We start from the raw sequence: 21,555 nt of genomic DNA on the forward strand, positions 1-21,555 counted from the left end.
AAAAATTTTTAATATTAAGAGTTCTGCAGAAGATTGCTGATAGGCCAGGAATCCCTTAACCCATGATGGACAAGCAGATTTTGAACGAGCTAATAGATTCTATTATTTTTAAACCTGTGCAGCAATTTTTATCTGTATAGAAGAGAAGGGTATGTTATACTAACAATGAATAGCAAATGCTGTCTTTACAAATCCGTAAAAGTATTTTTTTCCAATATCAGTATTTTGACTTACGCTTTTAATTCATGTTACATTTAGTCTCTGAACAAACGAGCTTATTTTCACTCTGTTAAGCATCAGCTGCATTGTTGTTTTTATTACAATTGTACTGGTGTCTTCTTTCACCAAGTAGCTTGGATACAGCTGCAGTTACAATTTTCAGGAAGAAATCCATGCATGGACACTCTCACTTAGGAATGTTATTGCCAGTCATCTTAATTTACACTAACCAGTGGTCACCACCCTCCTCTGATTAAAAAGACCCCAAATTTTTAATTCCGATAAATAATATGAGTCAATGGGTGTGTTGCATTCAGTGATCAACTCTATTCTTTGCAAACCTGGAGATCTTACCCTCCTGTATTGATCAGCTAGCTAGCTTGAAATCCAGGACTGTCAGAATTACAGAATTAGAGCTAGCACTCCAGGCAAAAAAGGAGCAAGAGGGGAATGCGATGCCCAGAAAGAGCTGTAACAGGAAATCTTGCCTTGATGTGCATGTTAGTCAATGTGCGGATAGACTAGGGTGACTAAAATGCTGAGAAAAGGCAAAAATGAGCAATAGTCTATCATACTCCAAAAGGACATTTTAATGCAAAAATCTGAATAGGAGTGATGCTTTCTTTCATGCCTTATAATAGGAGAAGCCTAAGAGTTTAACTGCTTCCAGAAGAGGCTGCAGTAAGACAAGCCAATCGTACAGATAGTATTTTAAACAAGAATTGAGAAAAATCTTTTGCTTGGGATTGAGCTCTTCCACATGCTTAGTCCATTGATCCCCATTACTAGTATGTTATATAGAATGGACTCTTTCAAACATTATTTGAGGGAGAGAAGACTACCATATAAAAGTGAATTTGTAATACTCTATTTTTTGTTGAAGTTTTACAGATACCCTAAATTAATTGCAAAAGAAGAAAGGGGATTATATCCTTGCAAAATGGATATGATCCCCCTGTCTAGAAAGATTATTTTAATACATCTATCAATATTTCCCCCTTGGCTTCTCTGGAGGCAAAAATCTTGCAACAGCTTGTTGCAAGGAAGATGCATGCTGTTCATTGGCATCCGGAGCAGAAAAAAACAAAACACAAAATGCCATTGACGTAGCTATGTTCTTAATCACTGCTAGTGCACAAAACATCTATTCAGCAGTTTTGCAAATCTAGAATGCTTACAAATGAAATATGTGAATGTTTCTCATAGCAATGGTTTAAAATCCTTTCTTTTAAAGGGCTTGAAGAACATTGAGAGTTTTTCTGTCTTTTGATAAGAGGAAAAATAAGCAAATTGTAAGGCGCTCTACCTTGAGGCATTGCTTCTAGCGTATGGAGCATCTAACCTGTGATACCCGCTAGAATTCAGCCCAGGTCACAACTGATGAATAATCTGTTGTCTGAAGGCTTCGTGAAATAACTAAATAGTTTCGATCAGGTTTCTTGAGGAAAGCTTGTGCTACAAAAGCCGCTGTCAAAACTGCTATCGTACTCGCAGCCTGGCCAGAGAGATCAGGGAGGTGTCCTTCTCTGCAGAGGTGGTCTTCCCAGAACAGGTGCAGGCGATGAAATGAGACAGAGACACGCTGTTCGAGTTCCTCCTGTTAGGTTTTCCTGATGACAGAGGGTTTCATATTCCAGCACCATCAACCTGCTGTTTTTTATCAGCTCTAAGTTAAGCGTCAGATAGAAAAACAGTAAGTCACCAAACCCAGTATGCCCTGGGTGGTTATTTTTAGGGGTAGTTCTTGGTGTTTAGTTTTAAGCGTTTTCAGTTGCTTAATGTCTGGTTTATCAATGTTGATATTTCTTGGTCACACGTTTCAGTTTCAGTGTTTAATTGCGGTGTAAGCCAGTGATGAACATTTCTGCCCCATGGGCTGAACACCCTGCAGGGTCCGAGGAGCACGGCACTGAGGCTCATCCAGCACCCTACCAAGGCTTCATGCAAACTTTCCCCAGAAGACCAGATAGTAGCACCCGCATCCCCATAGCCGTGCTCTGCCCCATACCTGCTTTGTCCTTTTTGTTGATTCCTGCCGGGCCTGTTTTCGCCATCCCAACAGCTGCCGAAGGAGCAGCATGGTAGGGCAGCTGTGGCTGTGCGTGCCGTGGCAGCACGCCTACGGCAGGCCACTTCTTGTAGCTCTGTAAGTGATTGGTGGCCTCGTGCTGGTACAAATCCACCTAGAGTATGACGGCTGTTGAAATCCAATTAAAATCTTTGCATAATTATGCATGTGCTCTGGTTCACGTAACAAAATTCAAATACGCTTAACCACAGCCGCCAAGATTTGACAGGTATGTTTGTTGTTAGTTTTAGATGTATACTTTAAAGCCATCATTGGGCAATTATTGTTTACATTTAATCATTAATCTGTGCATTTCTTTCTAACTTTTTTGCTCAACCCACTAGTGTTTCTGTCAAGAAATCTAATACGGTGTATATTTGGTTTTGAACACTTGTTGGTTTTTTTATTCTGTAGTTATTATTTCGCTACACAAGCATAAATTCTCTTTCCTTCTTTGTATTGCCAAATAGAGCATTCATTTGTGTATTACCATAAATTAAAAGGTTGTCTTTCACTCCCTTGTCCTTTGCAATGCTAAGCAGTGATTGATGAGTAGATGGGAAAAGTCTTTCATGTTTCCATCAGTATGTTTTTATTGTTGTTGACTAATGGTTGTTACACCTAGATAAAATAGAGCGTAAATGTAGGAGGTGGTTTGGTTTCTGTGGTGGGATAGGCTGCTGCAGTTTTCAGTTTTTCTGTGGACTGTGTGTCACTGCCATTAGAGATATTTAAAGAGGCCTTCATGCTTCATAGTTAGTGTCAGGTTTGACTAGACAGCTACGTGGTGCGTCCCTTAGAAGGAACCTGAAAAATTGCAAAGATGGCTTGAATTAATTCTGGGCCAGCTAGAAAATAGCCATTTAGTCTCAAAAAAAAGAACATTTCCTCTACCTCCAGATAATATTTTTTTAAAAATTAATGAAAGGCAAGATATTCTCTCTCTTCCTTAGGGACAGAATTCATGCAGGTTGAGCTGCAGCTTGAAAGATTTGAACGGCCCTTTGACAGCATCGCTCCATAGGTAGATATGGATGTCAAATTGCAAAGTGGGTTTTTAGAAAGCAAACACAAAAGAACAACTCACTCTGACAGCGAGCTTTTCTGTTCGTTCCCCATCTCCAGATAACAGTGGACTCAAGTTATTGTGATGTGTTGATTGATTACAGCCGTTAAGTTTCTTAGTAATCAGTTTCATCACTTATTCTCAATTCACGCTTGCACCTTTGATTTTTCTTCCACAACAGGGTGATGTGGGTTGTCGTTGACTAATGAAGAACAGAATTGGTTTCGGCGTGAGACAAACGGAATGCCGACACCAATCCCAAAATGCATTAATCTTTAATAATCCACATCTGCATGTTTATAAATGATATAACCAGGGGTTGCTAATGTTGATACTCCCCCTTCCAAACAGAAGCTGACATAGAAGTTGGCTTTTGCAAACTGCATGAGAGGCACGTGGCCGCGCGTGGTGTGTGTGACCTTGCGGAGGGAGCTCGCCGGATGAAAGTTCTCAGTTGATTAAAAATACATGAAGAATTGCTCCGCTTCTGCACCGGTCTTTGGAGCTTATCGTTGTCGGGTGAGATTAAATATGGCATGATAGATCTTGTCTTCAGGAAGATCAGACCCACCAAATGGTTTTTGGAAGCGGGTTTGCTTCAAGGTGCTTTTATCCTTTATGCATTCGACTTGCCCTTTTCTCCCCCAGCCCCGAGAACCATTGAGTCCAGAGCTGTGTAATATGCAGTGTAACACAGTAAGAAAAACTAGATTATCTAAGAGTTTTTTCCTTTTGAGGGTAGTATATATGACAGCACATACATTTTTCTACTAAAACATCCGTTAATCACAGGCAATGAATTACTAGGAGAAGTAGCAGGCAGGACTAGCAATATAGTTCGTTCCCAGATACCAGCACTACTCTAGTTTCCACCTGCTTGTCTGAACCTGAGAGAGTCAGGAGGAGTAGGGAGGAGTGAAACTCCATCGCTACTGGTCTTTTGAGTTAATGCCCCCTGATGATGAATATTTATTCTGAGCAATTCTTACACGTAGCTGGATCAAGGGAAAAGAAAGACGGATAAGAAAAGCAATTGCAGTTCGCATTCACCCTTTCTTTGGGATCTTGCATGTTTTCGCACCGCAAATATTATAAATGAAAGTTGATAATATGGTTTTGTTGAAAATTGGCAATGTTAAAATTAGGAGTTAAGATTTTTATTAGATGGCAAATGCTGGAAGCGTACGTCTGGTACATTTGTTGTGCTTCTCAGGCTCTTAAAAATTGTAGTCACAATGAGGAACAGCTTAGAGAAAAACTCCTCATAGTTATAAATGCAGTCTAGAGAACAAGCATTGGTAATGAAAAATTACTCCTTTTGGAGCTTGGATTAACTCCCTAAATGGAATCCTGAGGTCTTAAGTTTCAGGTGTGTGGCGGGGTAGGTTTCATTTCTAAAAGGAAGAAATGAGCCAAATATAAGAAAGAAATACTACTCTGTCCTTTGTTAAGGGCTTTTAGATATTTAGCACTTGCATCAATTACAGGTTTATATTCTGGTTAATTGACATTTTATACAGAAATTGAGAATGTTTTTTCTCTAGCCGAAGCATATGCTTTTTGCATTAACAAACATGTAGTGTCGTGTCCCAGGTAATTACGAATGACTAAGTCCATGCAACCCTTTGCAATCTTCTACTTCCCTCTAAATGCAAGCAAAACTATCATTTTTATGAAAGTCTTAAGAGGACAGAGTAAAAAAATATGGTATGATTACAGGGTTTGGATTGTTCCCTAAAGAACATAGACACTTTTTTTCATTGGTTTGCACAAATTTAAGAAAATATAATTTACAAAATCTAAAAGCAATTCAGAGGCCCCCGTAGAGGTGTGAGAGAAAGCACTGGGCAAGCTGTGGCTGCAGCCTTTCCCAACCCCTCTCATCCCAATTCACGCTATCGCTTTGGAGGAACGCGGTGACTCAGAGTGCAAAACATGTGGAGGGGCGGTTAAATGAGACTTTGGGGGGGGGGGCGGAAATGAAGTCAGCGGCTGAGCTTTGAAGAGGTCTGTCTAGTGCGGAGCAGCGAGCGAGTGGGGAAGAAAGGAGCAAGCGCCTCATCTAATCTTTCTCCTGGGGACCCAGGTGGACAAATTGGCAACCCTGTTCACAGCCCTCCCCCCCCCGCTCCTTTGTAGCGTAAGAACTGCTAATCGGATCCATGCTGCTGCAACTGTGGTTAGTTATTAACAGAATAAAAGCAGATTTCTTCAAAAGAACGGGTTGGGGAAAACGGCTATACAAAATTGCAAGGTTGTTAGAATCTTAAATGCACAGCAGTCGGTTTTTCCCTATTCTGAATTAGGCGATGAATACGGCCTTTCATCTGTCACTGTGCCCGTTTCTTCAGAAGGCAGCCAAACATTAAGCTTCTCAAACAAGAAAAAAAAATAAATTGTTTGAAAGAGGAAAAATATTGGGGAGCAGGAAGAATAGGAAAACGAGAAGGAGAAATCAGGTTTTGTTTTTATTAATTTGGCCTGGTGAGAGAAATACGAGCTTGCCTGCTCTATTCAGTTCCTGCGTGCCAGCCGCTGTGCGCCACCATTTCTGAATGCGGGGATTAGAAAAGATTTAACTGGTTGCTATCCTGGGCTGCGCCATTCTCGATCGGCCTCCAGCAGAAATACCCTGGGCTGGGAACTCTCCTGAGCTTAATGGGAATAATGCGTTAAATGAGCACGGAGTTAGGCAGAGGTGAAAGCAGAAAGAATTTGACCCCCCCCAGATGAAACTTCTCATAACTGTGAAGTGAAATTACAGGTCTGGGGTGGATGTTATTGGGGCTAGAGAAGCAGTGATCCCTAGAGTTAGACCAACTTATGCCTTCGCTTATATAAATAAATAAATGATGCATCCTTAATTTTGAGGAGCTCTAGTGCCTTCCTGGTTTGGGGTAGGATTTTGAAATTTGTTGGAGAGGAATAGTCCTCAGGCAGACAGGTGCTTGCTGCGGCCTACTGGAAATCCGTTCGTTATTCGGGTGAGTCACAGCCTTTTGAAGATTTCCATTGACAGCTTGCTTTGGGCTTGTTGCCAAAAATCTCAGGAAGAAAAATGCTGTGGTGCTTCACTTGGGTCCAAAGGCAGAGGTGGCTTCTGGATGGGGCCTGGATGAGACAGACCCTCTTGGAGCGGCTGCTGCTGCTCTCCCTTCCCCTCCCGAGCAAAGTGAGGTTTGGCCTTGGGGGCAACATATTTGCTTTCCTGCCCCTTGCCCGTCATCAGTTTAAGCAGTACTAACAATTATTTCACTTTATACCTTACTCAGAGGATGCACAGCCTGTGAATAAAACTTGGATGTCTAATTTGGCAGACACCAGTTGCAGCTACTTAATTCTTTTTTTAAAAAAAGTCCATAATATGATGAGTTATTCTGTAGTGAGGGTGACATTTGGACGATGTTCCATAAGTAATACCTTGGGACTACATGCTGAATAATGAGTGTGAAACAAAATACTGAATAGCTACCTCATCCTGTCAGTGTCAGCTTTGCTTTGAATTAAATGTTATATCATGTCAAACAAGTAGCTTCTGGTCATGAAATTAAGATGTTTATGCCATTGCATGTGTGCGGAGAAAGTCAGAGCTAGGGTTCTGCAGGCCACCTTAGCTCAGTGTTGCATTTTTTAACGGAGGTTTGAGAGCAATTTAGCACTTAGGTTACAGTGACATCCCTGGAACTTGCTCACAACCCAGTCCTTGATATGGTAAGTGTAACACAAATATGAAAAGAAAATTAAGTGTAATTTCCAAGGATTAATAGTCTGAGAATTATGTACTTTAATGAGAAGAGAATTGGGTTTTTGCCTTTTGTTGATTTTTTGTGGGTTGTGAGTGATACTCATGTATGTTAGGCAATCTTGTGTCTTTGGAGCGGGACGCATTTGTTTTAAAAGGTAATACGGAAAATCTGGGCCAGGCACAACAAACAGTCTTGATAACCTTTTGTAATGTGGAGCATCCGTAAGCCTGGCTTAAGTTGATAATCTTCGTATTTACAGACCTTTTTCGTTGTTGCGGTGAAACAAATCAGCCACTTGCAGTCTCATCTTCAGCAAGCCACACAGCTGGCCACTGAGAGCATCCCAAGGCAGGAAGGCTCCGGCCTTGGACCCAAGCTCCCAGGTCAGAAAGGTGGAAATCATCTCGGTGGGCAGGCGGCAGTGGATTACCAGCGTTGCTGTCGCTAGCAAGGGGTTATTACCTGCAGCGTGGTGCTGAGCAGAGCCCGAAGGCTTGGTTCGAGCACGCTTGACTCCACGTATCCCATCCCCAGAGTGGCTCAGTGAGGCCGCGGCGGCTGTGTCTGAAAAGGTCCTCGTGTCGCTGGCCTTTTAAAGCAGCTGTGCTCACGTTCATGTGTCGATACAAGGAAGGTTGTAATATTTTGCGTGTCTTAATCTGGTGGGATATGCAGGCAACCCTTGCTTTTTACTCCGATGAATAAGTCATTTAAAAAATACTGTTGATACAACAGGAAACTTAGTTACAATACATAAATTAAGGAAGAAAATAATCTTTCTTCTTAAGGGGTCGTAGGCTTTGTAAGATGAAAGAGATAACACAAACCACATGACCAGTTTCCCTTTATGCTACCCATTGAAAAATTTCTTTCCTTTGAGGTCATTTGCACCTCACTTCCAATTTCCTGAAAAGCTCATTTAAAGCAATCCTGTATAGAAGCCTATTTATGATCTTTCATTTTTGATGTAGGGATCCAAGACCCAGAATGTCCCTTCCGGTCTCTGGACCTTTACTGTCACATTGACTGTGTGATATAATCCCATTATTTTATCATATTTCATCTTAATTGCTAGGTTTCCTGGACCTCATTATTCCTAAAAGGAAGTTGTCTCAAGTTCCAGTAGTGGTTTGATTATCTTCCTAAACATCGTGCTCTTTTTCCTCCCTGATATTTATCAGCAAATAGATTTTTAAAAAGAAGTCACAAAATCACAGCTTTAGTTTTTGCCATGCTAAATAATACTCGCTCTTTCAGCCTCCTCACATCATGCTGTAGCCATTCTCAGTTCCCCTTCCAGTTAGCATTAGGCTTGTTCCGGGTTTGTCTGTGTGAAGGCTCACCACTGACATGTCAGCAATGGCATTATGTTTCCATACCTCTACTGGAAACAATTCTCCTAATTCATCCTAATAATACATTTATTTGGTTCAGGGTGACATGAAATAACTGTTTGTAGGTTATAACCATTTGTAGGTCAACAAATGTGGTCAGATTTTCCTTCCTTCTCCCATTTCTAACTGATAACCCTACAGCTCTTCAGTTAGAAAAGGCCTGTTTCAGGTCTGTGAGTATAAACATTTGCAGGTTTGTTACTCCAACCCAAAAGGTGGACCAGTTTCTTAGATAGTATTTTGATCATCTTCTGTATTGACTAAGTTTCCCTCCTTTGTAATCAGCCAATGTCATTAATCCAATCCTAGCTCTTAGTACCTAAATTAAACTGTGAATTATCCCAAAGAAAACCTACGTGTTCTTTAACTTCTGACTTTCCTCCAGCCTGATGCTACCCTTTCAACACAGGCCGTGATCAGTCCCCCCGCCCCCCCACCATTTCCCAGTTCCTCACGCATCTTAAAATTCCTGTGCTGATATCCCTCCTTCCCTCCTTAACTAGTAATTTCCCAGGGGGAACTTGTTATCGCTGAAGTGCTTTCTTGATTCAATTGTTCAGGCACAATTCTGTGAGGTATTGTCCAATTGGTACAGGGTACCACTGCTGAGCATCCTCCAGTGTCATTACAGCAATGGGAGCAGAGAGCCCTCAGCATGTTTCAAAATGTTACTGATTTGGGCTGTAATTCATTGTAAGGACCCCTCCTCAGCAGGATATCAAAGGTTTGCTCTTTCTTGCTATGCTGGCTCTAAGGAATTTACTTCTTACACTTTAACTGCAGATTTCATGGCTGTAGTCATAATTTAATCGCCATTTAGTATACTTTTCTCAATCCATCTTTTCCAAAGGTGCAGTGCAGTCTCTCCTGACTCTATTTCAAGCATAGATTTTCAAAGTCTCATGCAAAATGTCTAAAAGCATTTCTGAGATAATTTTTAAAATAGAAAACCAGCTTACAACTGTGCTATTAAGCATTTTTAAATTCTCTCACCTCTTCAAGTGGCTTTATTTATTTTTTTTAAATAGCAAACATATAGTATTAGGTAGGCTGCTGGTTTTAGGAGTTTTAACAACTAACTTTACAAGATAGCCATATAAATTTCAATACCATTTTGCTCCTCTGTTAAATCTAGGTGAAAGAACTAGTGTGGCAGCATCTATCCTTTTAATGTGCATTATCGTATTTGCTGTGATCCTGCATAATAAAAATATTACGAAACATCCATAGTATTTGCTTTGCATAAGTTTTGGCAGGTGGAGTTATCTCACCAATGCGGCAACAGTACTATACAAAACATGGGAAATAGTCATCCCTGTTTAAACTTCCATGGGTGTATCATTGCGTCAAAGGAGGCAATAGTCTGTCAGTGAAAAAAATATGTTGGGTTTTTTCCCCTCTCTTAAATAGCTGTAGAATTTACGTTTAAAAAGAAAATAGGTTGTTTTTCTTTTGTTGAAGTTTCCCTTCCCTAAGAAAATACAAAAGTCTCTTCATGTGTTATTTAAAGTGTCTTCCAAGAATCCCAGCTACGATACTGCTTGAAAGAGAGAAGGATTAATATCATTTAAAGGAAAGAAATGGAAAATCTTTAAGGTCATTCCTTTTCATGACAACGAAACTTTAAAAGCGTGGCAGACAGGATCTTCAAAGGTTTTTAAAGTCCCGTCATCAGCTCCCAATCAATAGGAGTTAGATACCCAAATTAAGAGTTCAGTTCAAGTCTTCAAAGGTATTTGGGTGCTTAACCTCTTTTTACATTTCAGATCACTTCTAAGGATAAAATGACAGTTTGACTGAAAACATTTTGTTGTGATACTTTCGTGTCCAGCACCTGGATAATTTGTAGCACCCCCTGATAATTAGCATAATGGCCACTTCTCTTGCAAGTTCATTACATGTTTGAATATGTTTAGCATTGGTCTTGTTTACAAAATTGTTTTCCTTTGTGAAACAAAAATGTTGCTTCACGTTTTTTTTTCAATAGAGAAAAAGACCAGAAGTAAACTTAAAAAAGTGAACTAATAAAAGCATTAATGTTTGCAGAGGCTAATAATTTCAAGCGAATTTGAAAAACTCCCAAGTCCATATTCCCTAAGGATGCAGATGAAAATGATTTCTCTGTACGTCGTACACGTACTGTTCTAGGCTTTCACTCCCAATCGTGCTTGCACATCTGCCTGTGCAGGATAAGGCTCCTGCCAGATAACTGAAGTTATTATCGATGTAAAAAATTAAAGACCTTGTATAAATGTATTCAAAATTACGTTGCCTAGCATAAATCTTCCATGCACTATTAATGTCTCTCAAAGTTTGCCAAGCCTCCTCCTAAAGGGTTATCCCACTGGGAGCTGCGTGGTGCAGTCAGGACTACCCCTGCCTTTATTATTTTTTTCTTTCCCAAGTATTTATAAAAATCTTAGATGGTTCAGATCTACTTGAAGTATTCTGATAGCGGTGCCTCGGGCGTACACAGTGGAAGTGGCAGTGCCCCGTGTTAACATGGAATTGCTGTTTGTTTACAGTCTTGAGTCACTGAATCCTTGCTGTCAAGCAGAAAGCGTTCATTATAATGCAGGCACTTACCGTCTCCGCAGCCCGCTCCTGAGTGACATCGAAACATAAGCCGGAATATTATTGTCATATGCCTCAGAGTTTGTGAATGGGCCGTGGATCCCAAAGCCTCCAGCGCTGAGTGGCATGTTTGGTCTTTTGGAGGAGCAATTCTGCCTCTAGTCCAGCATTTGCATCTCTGAGACAGTTGTCACAGCTGCTCCCAGTAATGTTGACTGTCATGTTTTTTAGTGCAAATGCACCTCATCTGAATAGCTAGGCAGTGGTTACGCTCTACATTTTATGGATTTTCTTTTTGTTCTTTATCAGTCTGGCCTTTCTTTAGGGTCGGTGCTGAAAGCTAGTTGCTTTGAGGCTGGGAAGTGGATGGGGCAGAGCAGACACGTTTGCTTTCCTGCGTTTACGTCCAACTTGGGGCCCTTCATGGCTCTGAAGAGCGAGCAGTCCCTGCTAGCCCCCCGTCAGCCAGGCTCCCAGCACCAGGACCGGCCACGGTATTCTCGCTTCTGCCACCGCAGAGGGGCGGCTGCTGAGCGTGAGGAAATGAGTCTCAGCAGGCACAGATCTATTGCCTGTGTTTTTATTCTTTCCATTTCTTTCAAATGGAAAACAATTCTGAGCAGTTTCTGAGAATGAGGGGTATAAATCTGTCTGCTGCTATTTATACCGCGCTCATCACTACAGTGTCTAAATGCTTAAAGTACCTATTTGCTCCCTAACCTGAGGTGGTCTTCAAGCTGCTTGGGCTGTCAAGATCAGGCGTGCCTCAGACCAGCAGCGGAGAGGAGTCCCAGGGGACATCCAGGTCTTGTTCTCGCTCCCGCTCGGGTTCTGGCAGGTTGGCTCTTGGGCACAAGCCCGTTGGGGTGCTGTGGCAGCGGGAGGGTGTCAGCGTGGACCTCCTGCTTGACACGGTGTTGAGTGGTGACCCAGAGGAGTGGCTCGCAGCAGTGCAATAAGCACCTGCTTTACTGTCCAGTAATACTGAAAGGGGAGATTTCGTGTCCCCAGCCTCACAGACAGCACTGTGAGTGCTGTTCTTCTCTGGGTGGATAAACTGTGTGGGTGTCTTTTGAACGAAGCTATAAAAATGGGTCTGTCTGTTCTGGGTGGGTATTTTAATAAGCAAACCTCTTCCCTTTGCCTTTATTTGAATAATAAGATACACCCTTTCTGTCTGATCTCTTTCAAACATGCTTCAGTTTCACCACGTGCACCTACCTATTATTCTTTATTCCCATATTCTATGTGGACTTTCAAATAATATTAAAACCACTGATTCATTGAAATACTTTCTAAACTGTTGTTAGTCATTTTTGTATTGACTGAATTTTTCATTGGTAATATTGTTGGCAGCAGTCCATGTCTGCCTGGCTGGAGGCCAGTTTAAGCTCGGCAGGATGAGCCCTATTGTTCAGCAGACTTGGATTTTGTTAAACTCTCTAACAGAAATATGTGTCAGGAGATTTGCAGCTATAAATTGGATCATGTCGGTGAGGTTGGGAACTCGCTTAATACGAAATTGAACATTTTGCCATGCCTGTTGCTAAATATGTTTATGCATGTTTCCTCCGTGGGTTTGGGGGGGCGGGGTGGGAAGGGAAAAAGAAGAAAAAAACCTGAAAAAGTCAAGACCTGTTGAGCTCTGTCTTTACCTTATACAGCTGGTACTTTCTTTGATGCTGAGTGGTTGAAAAATGCGGCAGGGCTTGGTTTTGTGCATTGCAATGTTAAAAGCAAGTCTGTTTTCCCTTTTTTCTCTGTGTGTTACAGGCAGTCAGATGCCACCACAGCCTCCTGGCAGCCAGTCAGAATCCAGCTCCCACCCTGCCTTGAGCCAGTCACCAATGCCACAGGACCGAGGTTTGTTAGGTGTTGGGGCTTTTTTAGTTGGTGCCAAATGCAGCCTTCATTTTAAGTCACACATTAGCAAAGTGAGATTTCCTGGTATTTCTTTTCTTTTCCCAGGGAAAATAATGACAGTCCTCATTGTAAAAGGCTCAGGGGGTTTCCTTCTCTGGGGAAAGAGCAACTGAATAGCAGGTTTTACCAAAATATAATTGGAAACAAGGCTTTCTCAAAATACAGTGAATGCCCAGAGTATAAAGGCAGTTTACTGTAAATACTTGATTCATATCCTAGAGAATTCAACTTTTTGTTGTCTGTCTTGGAATTACAATGTATAGAAATAGTACTAGCTGCAAGCAGTGCAGTTTTGCTACGGTTCTTAAAATTCTCATCTCTGATGTCTTCGCATGATCTCAATAGCTAGTCCTCTAGCCAGTTCTAGAAATAAAAATATCTTTAAATATAAAGGGAAAACAACTGTTTAGGTGAAATGGTTCAAAGATTTGGAAGTCTTGCAGGGGAAAACCTTGCAGGCAACAGCACTGTTCTAAAAGGATGGTTCCTAGCAAGTGCTCACAAAAATAAACAGAGCATTTTTTTTTCCTTAATGTTACCATTTATAAACTTTAAGCCCCTTTCCTTTTGCCTCCTTCCTCCCTAGCTCATGAAAGGTAGTTGTCACAGCTTCGTTGCATGGCCATACGTACAATCAACTGCTGTAAACCGGGCATCCTGTCCATGCAGTGGTTAACATGTGCCAGTAACAAGCTTGCAAAACAGACACATGATAACTGTGATAAACATGGAGTTATTTATGAAATGCCCCTCCTAAAATGTCTTGCTACCAGAAATATTCCAAGTAGCACCATATGGGGATACCATAAATACAAGAAGTTTTCTCACAGTGAAACAAGTTGAACTCACAGAATGACAAATTTCTGGGATAGCATCCAGGAGGAGCGAAGAGGACTCACAAAGAAGAGGAGGGAGTCTTAATTTTTGCTATTTTTTCTGGGTTGGATGTCCCCTCCTCCAGGAATGCTGATTAATAAGAACACGAAACACAGAATTCCACACTCAACTCGTTTATTTTGTTTCTTTTCCAGTCGTTCTTTATACACAGTCGTTAGTGCAGGGACTTATTTTCTCCTTAAAAAATTTTTAGAATGATGGACATGTTTGGTGAAAAAAGAATGGCCTCAGTACCCATTACGGATACATGATGTGTTGTGGGATGGAATGTCACAGGGCAGTGGGAATGGATCAGATTGAGGCTTTGAAGACCCAAGTATCTCAGAAAGATGTGTGCATTTTCTGGCACGACTGGGTCTTGGCACAAAATGTTAACACTGCCCAGTAATAATTATTTCTGCAGCGTGTGTTCCTCACCTGGCTTTGGGGGATGACAGAGCTGGAAGGATCGAACCAGTCTGTTGCTGCTGTAGAACAAAAATGGGGGTCATTGTATGGTCAGAGGAGGCAGAGGGATATTCAAAAGTAAAACAGAAAAGACAGCTGCCATTAACTGGGAAGTCGAACAAGTAAATAACAGTGAGAGAAATAACATTTACAGATTGATTTAGTCAGATTCTTTCTCTGTGCGGGGTGGTGTGTGAGAATTGTGGTTAGAGAAAATGTGTTTGGGGACGTTGCAATTTTTGCACTCTTCATATGCAAAATCTGATGTAATATGCATGATCCTTGTGACCCAGCTTGTACAAGAAGTCCGTTTGTTTCATGCAGCAGATATGAAATTTGTAACTAGCTAGGTCATATTGATTTTGAAGAACATGTTCCCCAAAGCTTCTCTAAAGTCTGTGCTATACGCGCATAAACATGCGTGCATTCCCTTTTGCGCCCTGTCATTGATTAGAGGCTCCTTTGAAATGGAAAACTTCACCTTTTAAAAAGGCTGTTACATTAGTTGATTCCTCTGCTTGCTTGAACTGGTTTCCACTGAACTTGAAGAAGGGAAAGAGGGGGAGTGATGGGGACTCAAAGGGAAGGTGCTTGTCATTTACTGATAAAAACCTGAGCAGAAAATCGTTGCTGCTAAGGACACCTGATCCATAGGCGTCTGTTACAGTAATTTAAACTCTTGGTTTACTGATACACTTTCCCTCAAAAAAGAAAAGAAAAAAAAAAAGAAAATGAAAACAAAAAACCCAGAGACCCTCCATAGGATAAGGTAATATAGTTTGGTTTAGCACTTTGTATAATATTTCTTTCCTTGTTTAGAGAGAAAATTGAATGAACAAAAGACTACTAATCGTTTCTTGAGCAGAATCCTCTGCTCTCAATACTTGAAAAAAATGTTATTTACCAGATATTGTGAAGCTTGATTGACAGGTGGAGTCTGAGCTGTAGCACTTCTGGATGCTAAACCACTACTTCAAACCATTAAGTTTACACTTATTTATTTTATTATGAAAGTGATTGATTATATTTTACCCTACTTTCCATGGTTACTCAGCACCCAGCTGGGATTTTTATGTTTGCCTGCCTAAGACTATACATCCCCTGTCATACAGGGGCAATGAGCATATTTTTACATGTACATTCTGTGTGTGAGGGAGAGGAGTGGTAACCTATATGTGTATGTATAGTAATAGGAATTTCTTGTGGGACTGGATTTTTTGCGCTTTTCAGCTTGCTTTTTATATAGCTTATTTCATACTGCTTGTAATAAGCATAAAAATGCTTAGTTTTTTTAAAATAATTTGAAGATTTTTCATGTCCTGCTCAAGCTGTAGGACGTTTGTACCTGGGTCAGTGTGAATGGAGCGTGCTATTTTCGGCAGCCCACTTCTGTTCTCATCCCAGAGTTAGTAACTGGCCACTATTGTTTGATGCCCAATCAATGAAACTTTGTCAGCTCTACCAACACATGTTGTCTACCTAGGCAATAAGAAATTGCATGTACTTTTATGTGCATAACCTACATCTCATCTGGCGTGTCTTTGGAAGTACCAGGACTTGGAAGTAAAGTCCCATATACCCTAATGGACTGTCAGAGCTGGAGAGCTCTGGAGACAGAGGAAGCAGGCTGTGCAGGTCAGAAGTCTCTTGGAGAAGCCATGCCCGCTCACCTACACGTGCATTTAACTGCTGCTGAATCCCAGCAATTACCATTACTTGGTGATACCACATGAAAATGTAGGCACGACTAATTAAGCTAGTCATTGAAACTTGCTATGCTTTTGGGGGGAAGGAGGATGCCTGTTTTGCTCTTTGTTTCTGATACAGCTACCCCAGACTTTTCTTTACTGTGATCAAAATCAGGGTTTTCATTTTTCGTGTTTATTGAAGTCAAAGCTTTTTATAAACTTTAGTTACATCAGCCTGCAGAGGTAGGGCAGCAGTGATACCACAGCTGTCATAACCATTTGGCAAATAATTGAGGCACACAGTTGCTTGAGTTCCCTATATTCAGCTGTACCGTCTTATCTCATCTGTTTGGGTCTTGGAAGCCGCACATTGAAGATCTGCTTAGTAGCCAAAACGGCTCAGTGAGTTAGAAGTTATTTGTATGGAAGAAATAGAAACCCGGCATATCTAAACTGACCCCCTAAATCAGTTTCCTAAAGCTACAGTGTGGAAAAGGAGCCTTGTGTCCCGGCCACTAGCTTGTACTCCCATTCTTACTTTTGTAACCTAACAGAGATGTCCATCTCTGTATATGAATACTTACCTATGCAAATACCAATAGGAGAATATGTGTCACAGTAATGATGAAATAGGCACTTTTACCCCTGCAGAAATGAATGGTTCCTTACCTAATTTTGAAAAAGCTTAGAAAACTTACCTACTTATAAGTAATATTTTTCATGCTTTTCCAGTTGGATATGTACATGTCAGGTTTCAGTCTTATATTAAAACAGTGAATTGGGAGCTCCTGAAAACCATTGAATTTAATGGAAACAGTTAATGACTTCGCGTTATTACTCCAGCAAGCACTCTCATAATGGGGATACTTAAAGAAGCCTTATTTATTAGTGCAAATGTATATGGGTCAGAATTAATTTTTAAAAAATCTTTAATTGTTTTCTCCTTATAATTTTCACAGCGGTACGTAGTTAAATATTCATGATAATGCTGATGATATGCTAAAGGTCTGAAATAGATCTACAGTCTCAAAATCAACACAGGTTATTTAACCCTTTTCATCTAATGCACCATTGGGGACTTGCTCAGTAAAATCCCACAGCACTGGAATAATTAGAAGATAGTAATGAGGATTTAATTAGTCCTTGAGATATGCTGAAATAGGACCACTGAGAACTTTTCTGTTTGGACATGGATTGCAAGCAGAATTGATGCCGTTGCAGCTGCTGTGATGTGCTGGAAAATGTATTCCATTGCTGGAGGCAGTTTCATGGCACCATTCTGTGCCTGTCAGATCTATGTGGAAAGTGCCTGGAGTAAGCACCTCCAAAATTGTTGAATAGTAGCCTTTCTCTTCTCCGTCACCTCCTCCCAGTACCTTTTCTTTCTTTCTTTTTTTTATGTCATTCTTCCTGCCCTGGCTTTATTTCTGTCTGTTGTTGACATGATCCAGCTTTTGAGGATTGTTTTACAGTTGTATGCTCTATTAAAAACATATCACAGACAGGGACAGGGAGTAAGAAACTACAGCCTTGTAGGAGTACAGGTGTTATACTAAGCAAAATTTGGATCTTTTTGACACAACTGCTTGTAAGCTTTATCCTCAGATCTAGTCCTTATTTAGTATTAGATCTTCACGGAAGTGATATTTATCAGTAGCTGCAATGTAGTAAATTTAAATAGCTTTTTTGGCAGCCAAGATGTTATCCAACAAGAGGTAGTAACAGATGGGATGTGATCAGGCATTTTGATGTTCTCTTTGTGCTTCCCTATAAACACTAAGTAGCAACTGAATTCCTGTAACTACAATTTCCTCATTTGCCCATTAGATTTCATACAGGTATTTTTCTCCCCTTTAACTGTTTTCTGGGCATGCTTATTGGTACGCGGTCATCACATAAATTCCACTGTCATGTATTTTCTTCTAACAAAATATAAATGTTTTTGCTAGCGTGGAAGACACAGAATACCAATCTGGTGTTTTGCACCTACAATTCCTGGTCAGATTTATGGCTTAATACTGACATTTGATGGTAGAGATTCTTTTCCCTGAAATCTATTTTCTTCTTAAAAAAAGAAACCAGAAGGTAGAAAATAGATCAAAGTATTCTTATTGCAACAAAAAAGATACTGTAGTTTGCCTTTAGATCTCATAAAGACTTTTTCCCTGAGAATACGTTTTTTGCTCTCATTTGGGGATTTGGGATCTATTCAGAGCACTGAGGAGCTAGAGAATAAAATGATTCTTGTCATTAAAATTCTTCTGCTTGCCATGTTAACGATGACACCACTTAAGGTTGAATCAGACTTGGTAATAAGTTTACTTGATGTAGACTGAAGTGTTTCATGCTCTTAAAGAAAGATGCTTGAGACATGCCCTGAGTGCAAAGCCACAGGTACGTTTGAGCGCCTCTTCTGCACATAGCCGTCTCCACTCGGGTCAATGCGGAGGAGCTGAGCCCCAGCTGGTACGCAGGAACACCGTGCCAGGCTGGGAGGAAGTCTTCATGCAGAGAAAACTGGGGTTAGAGGAATTCTGCCCTCAATACAGCCAGAAAAGTGAGTCATGTAAGGAGGAAAGGCAGGTTTTAGTTGAAACCGTGACGTGTCTTTACAAGGAGTTATTTCATTGCAAGGCTAGCTCTGTAAAACATCTCCTTTTCATCTCAAATCACATGATGAAATAGGAACGTGATGCATAGGAGCATACAGAGCTGATCTGTATGTGAAGGCAGAGCCATGCAGTAGAGCCATGCACTAAACTTCTTTGGTGACTCAAAAAGTTACACTCATTTTTCAATTTAGTGAGTGCTAAATTTATCAACAGTCTTTAAAAAGGATCAAGACATCATTTTTTTTTACCAGTGTGTTTTTAATTTGATTGTAGAAGTAGATGTGTAGTGCACAGAAATGTAGTGTTGGTCTGATGAGCAGGTTTTTTAAATGTATAAACACTATTTTTCTTTGCTATTTTAATTGCAGTAGCACCTAAGACCCCCATTTTTGTACCTGTTTGTATTGTACTACATCATGTAGCAAAGCACCTTACAGTGTGTCTGCTTTGATTAGTAAAAGGTTACTGGTTTTCACTCTGAGCTATAGGAGTGAATAGTTTTGTGTCTGTCTGTCTCTCAAGCATTGCAGGAAGACTGGCTTTTCTTGCCCGAAAGAATTAGAAATGATGTTACTCTGCCAAACCAGGTTAATTCTTAAAGAAATCAGTTGCCATTTCATGATGCTGGTTTCAGGCTGTACTTGGATTTCAAACACATACCAACCAGTCTTAGCTTTAGGTTGATCTGATTAATTGTGGCCTACACTAAATATACAGCAGTATTGGCCATCTGCAAGAGGAACGGAAGGAGGAAAGGGTATGATTTACATGTGATAAGCCACGCTGGGAGAGAGCAAAGCTGCAGAAGTAGGATTTGAAGTAGATAATAATATCTGTACAATCAAAACCCGGAATCGGGTCTCCCAAGTAAATTTTGTATACTAGCAGATGGTCATTGCTTTCTTCTTGCTGATGTTAAATCTTGTTATACTTGGGGATGAATCTTTATTTCATTTTTTAAACTAAATTGGGGATTCTCTCTTTGAGATTAGGGAGCAGAATTGAATTATTCTGAGAGAGCTTATATAGCTGCTAGCAGAGAGACTTCTCAATAGAAAAGTTTCCACTGACTTCATTAGGCAGCCGTCAGATTCCCTGCCTCTGGGCTCAGGGAGTGAGATAAGCCACAAGCAGTCAGTGATGAAGAACTTGACAAAGTGACAGTCGATGTTCCTGTCACCAGGCTCCATGTGAAGTTACTGGGTACAATCCCTGTCCCTGGGACAGTTTCCTATTGTGGCCTATAAACTGGGAGACGCCTGTGATCTGCCTGTTCGACAGCACTGTTGTTTCCAGGACGCTCTGGTCCCTCAGTACCTAAGTTAACCTTTTTATGAAGCTTCTCTAAAAATAAAGAACTTCTCATCTAGGACCCTTTATGTCTTCTTAATATATAGGGCAGTGAGCTGAAATCCATATAACGTATGTATTAATAGCTCACACTGGGTAGTTCTTTCAATCCCAAAGGATTCCAGAAAGCTGGGGAATAAACAGTCTGTCAGGGGACAGCTGCAAATCAAGGAAGGGAAGAATCAGTCAAATCATTACTCACGGTAAAATAAGACTGAGATGAAGGCATTTTGGGACTGAGGACAACACGCTGATTTTGTATTTTTGAAAAAATACTATGATTTATTTTATGTGTGTGCAAGACAGAAAAGACACATCATGTGCATTTTATTCTTGTCCACAAAATCCATATATATCTCATGGTATTCAGTATATTTACTTCATGAAAAGGAAGATCTGAGTTGATCCATGGAAGCTTTGAACAGGAGTCTCCAGGGAGGGTAAATTTTTCAAACCTGAAATTTAGACCATTAAGCCTGCAGGCCTTGCACATTACACGTTGAAAAATGCCATTCCTTCTTTGCTCTCCTCCGTGATTTTCATAAGTATGCATGTTATTAGGGAAACTTAGACAAATGTTGATTGTATAAAGCAGACGGACTCCTCAGGTTTTTCATGTTGCTGCTTGGATTAATTCCAGCAGCCCAAGCGACCTACTGAAATTGAGGATTTGCTTCGGCGGCAATGGGAAGGGCAGAGTGGGATGCTATTGTACTGCAATTCACCGTTACCCTGATTTTCCGAACACCATAGTAAAGCGTCTTGCGTAAGGCATGTTACAGTAACAAATTAAGTGTAAGATGGTGGATGAGCAATGTATTTTTGTTTTGTCTGTGCATCAGCATCTCCACAAATGTCTTTCCTTCTCTGCCCTCAGTATAGCGCTTAAAATTTACATCAGAGAGCATTACGCAAGGTTTGCATTAGGAAAGGTTGGAGATTTCTTCCCCAGCTACCATCTGGGTAATCTGTCTCATCCTTCCCTAGATTCTAATTTATCAATGATAGATTATATGAATTTCAAGGCTAGGCAGTAGCAGAGGGACGTTTAGGGGTGGGAAAAATTTAAACATTATTGCATGCTATACATAGCCCGGGTTTTGTAATATCAGAGAGAGAAGCAGAAGAGATTCAGCCAGTTAACCTAATAGCACAGCTGGTAAAACACTAGGGGGTCTGGGTTAAAACCTTAGCTAGGTCATTAGTTTCCATCTTCCCTAAAGCTATTCACATTGTGAAGAGAAGCAGTCAGACAAATAAACAGTGAGGAGACTGTAAGATAGATATTAAAGCATAATAAGAAAATACTTAAAAAAAAAAACAACCAACCAGTCCAGCGCTTTTCTTAAACAGAACATTGATCCTTTTGTGAAAAGGAGGAATACCGTAGTGATCTTTGCAGGAAGCCCAAATTTTGCTAAGGTGATGTTTTTCATAACTGCTATTTCACATAAGCAAAGAAACATCCATTGTTGAATGGGTGTGAAGAAATGTGGTGGCCATTCTGCAGTTATTAGCAGCTGCCAACATGAAAATGTCCAGAGACCAAAGGGACCATGTCACTGTTACTC

At 40.6% G+C, this 21,555-nt stretch overlaps 1 protein-coding gene across 7 annotated transcripts in view; it reads left to right on the forward strand.

The window, feature by feature from the left end:
- The window catches only part of ARID1B (AT-rich interaction domain 1B), a 336,006-nt gene that overhangs the window by 237,216 nt on the left and 77,235 nt on the right, over positions 1–21,555 (forward strand). For all 7 annotated transcript variants that reach the window (XM_074580477.1, XM_074580478.1, XM_074580482.1 and 4 more), the window contains one exon: positions 12,841–12,930. In XM_074580477.1, the coding sequence (XP_074436578.1) occupies positions 12,841–12,930 (90 nt within the window). The remainder of the gene's footprint in view (positions 1–12,840; positions 12,931–21,555) is intronic.

The sequence above is a fragment of the Larus michahellis genome, chromosome 3, assembly GCF_964199755.1.
Source record: "Larus michahellis chromosome 3, bLarMic1.1, whole genome shotgun sequence".
Taxonomy (NCBI): domain Eukaryota; kingdom Metazoa; phylum Chordata; class Aves; order Charadriiformes; family Laridae; genus Larus; species Larus michahellis.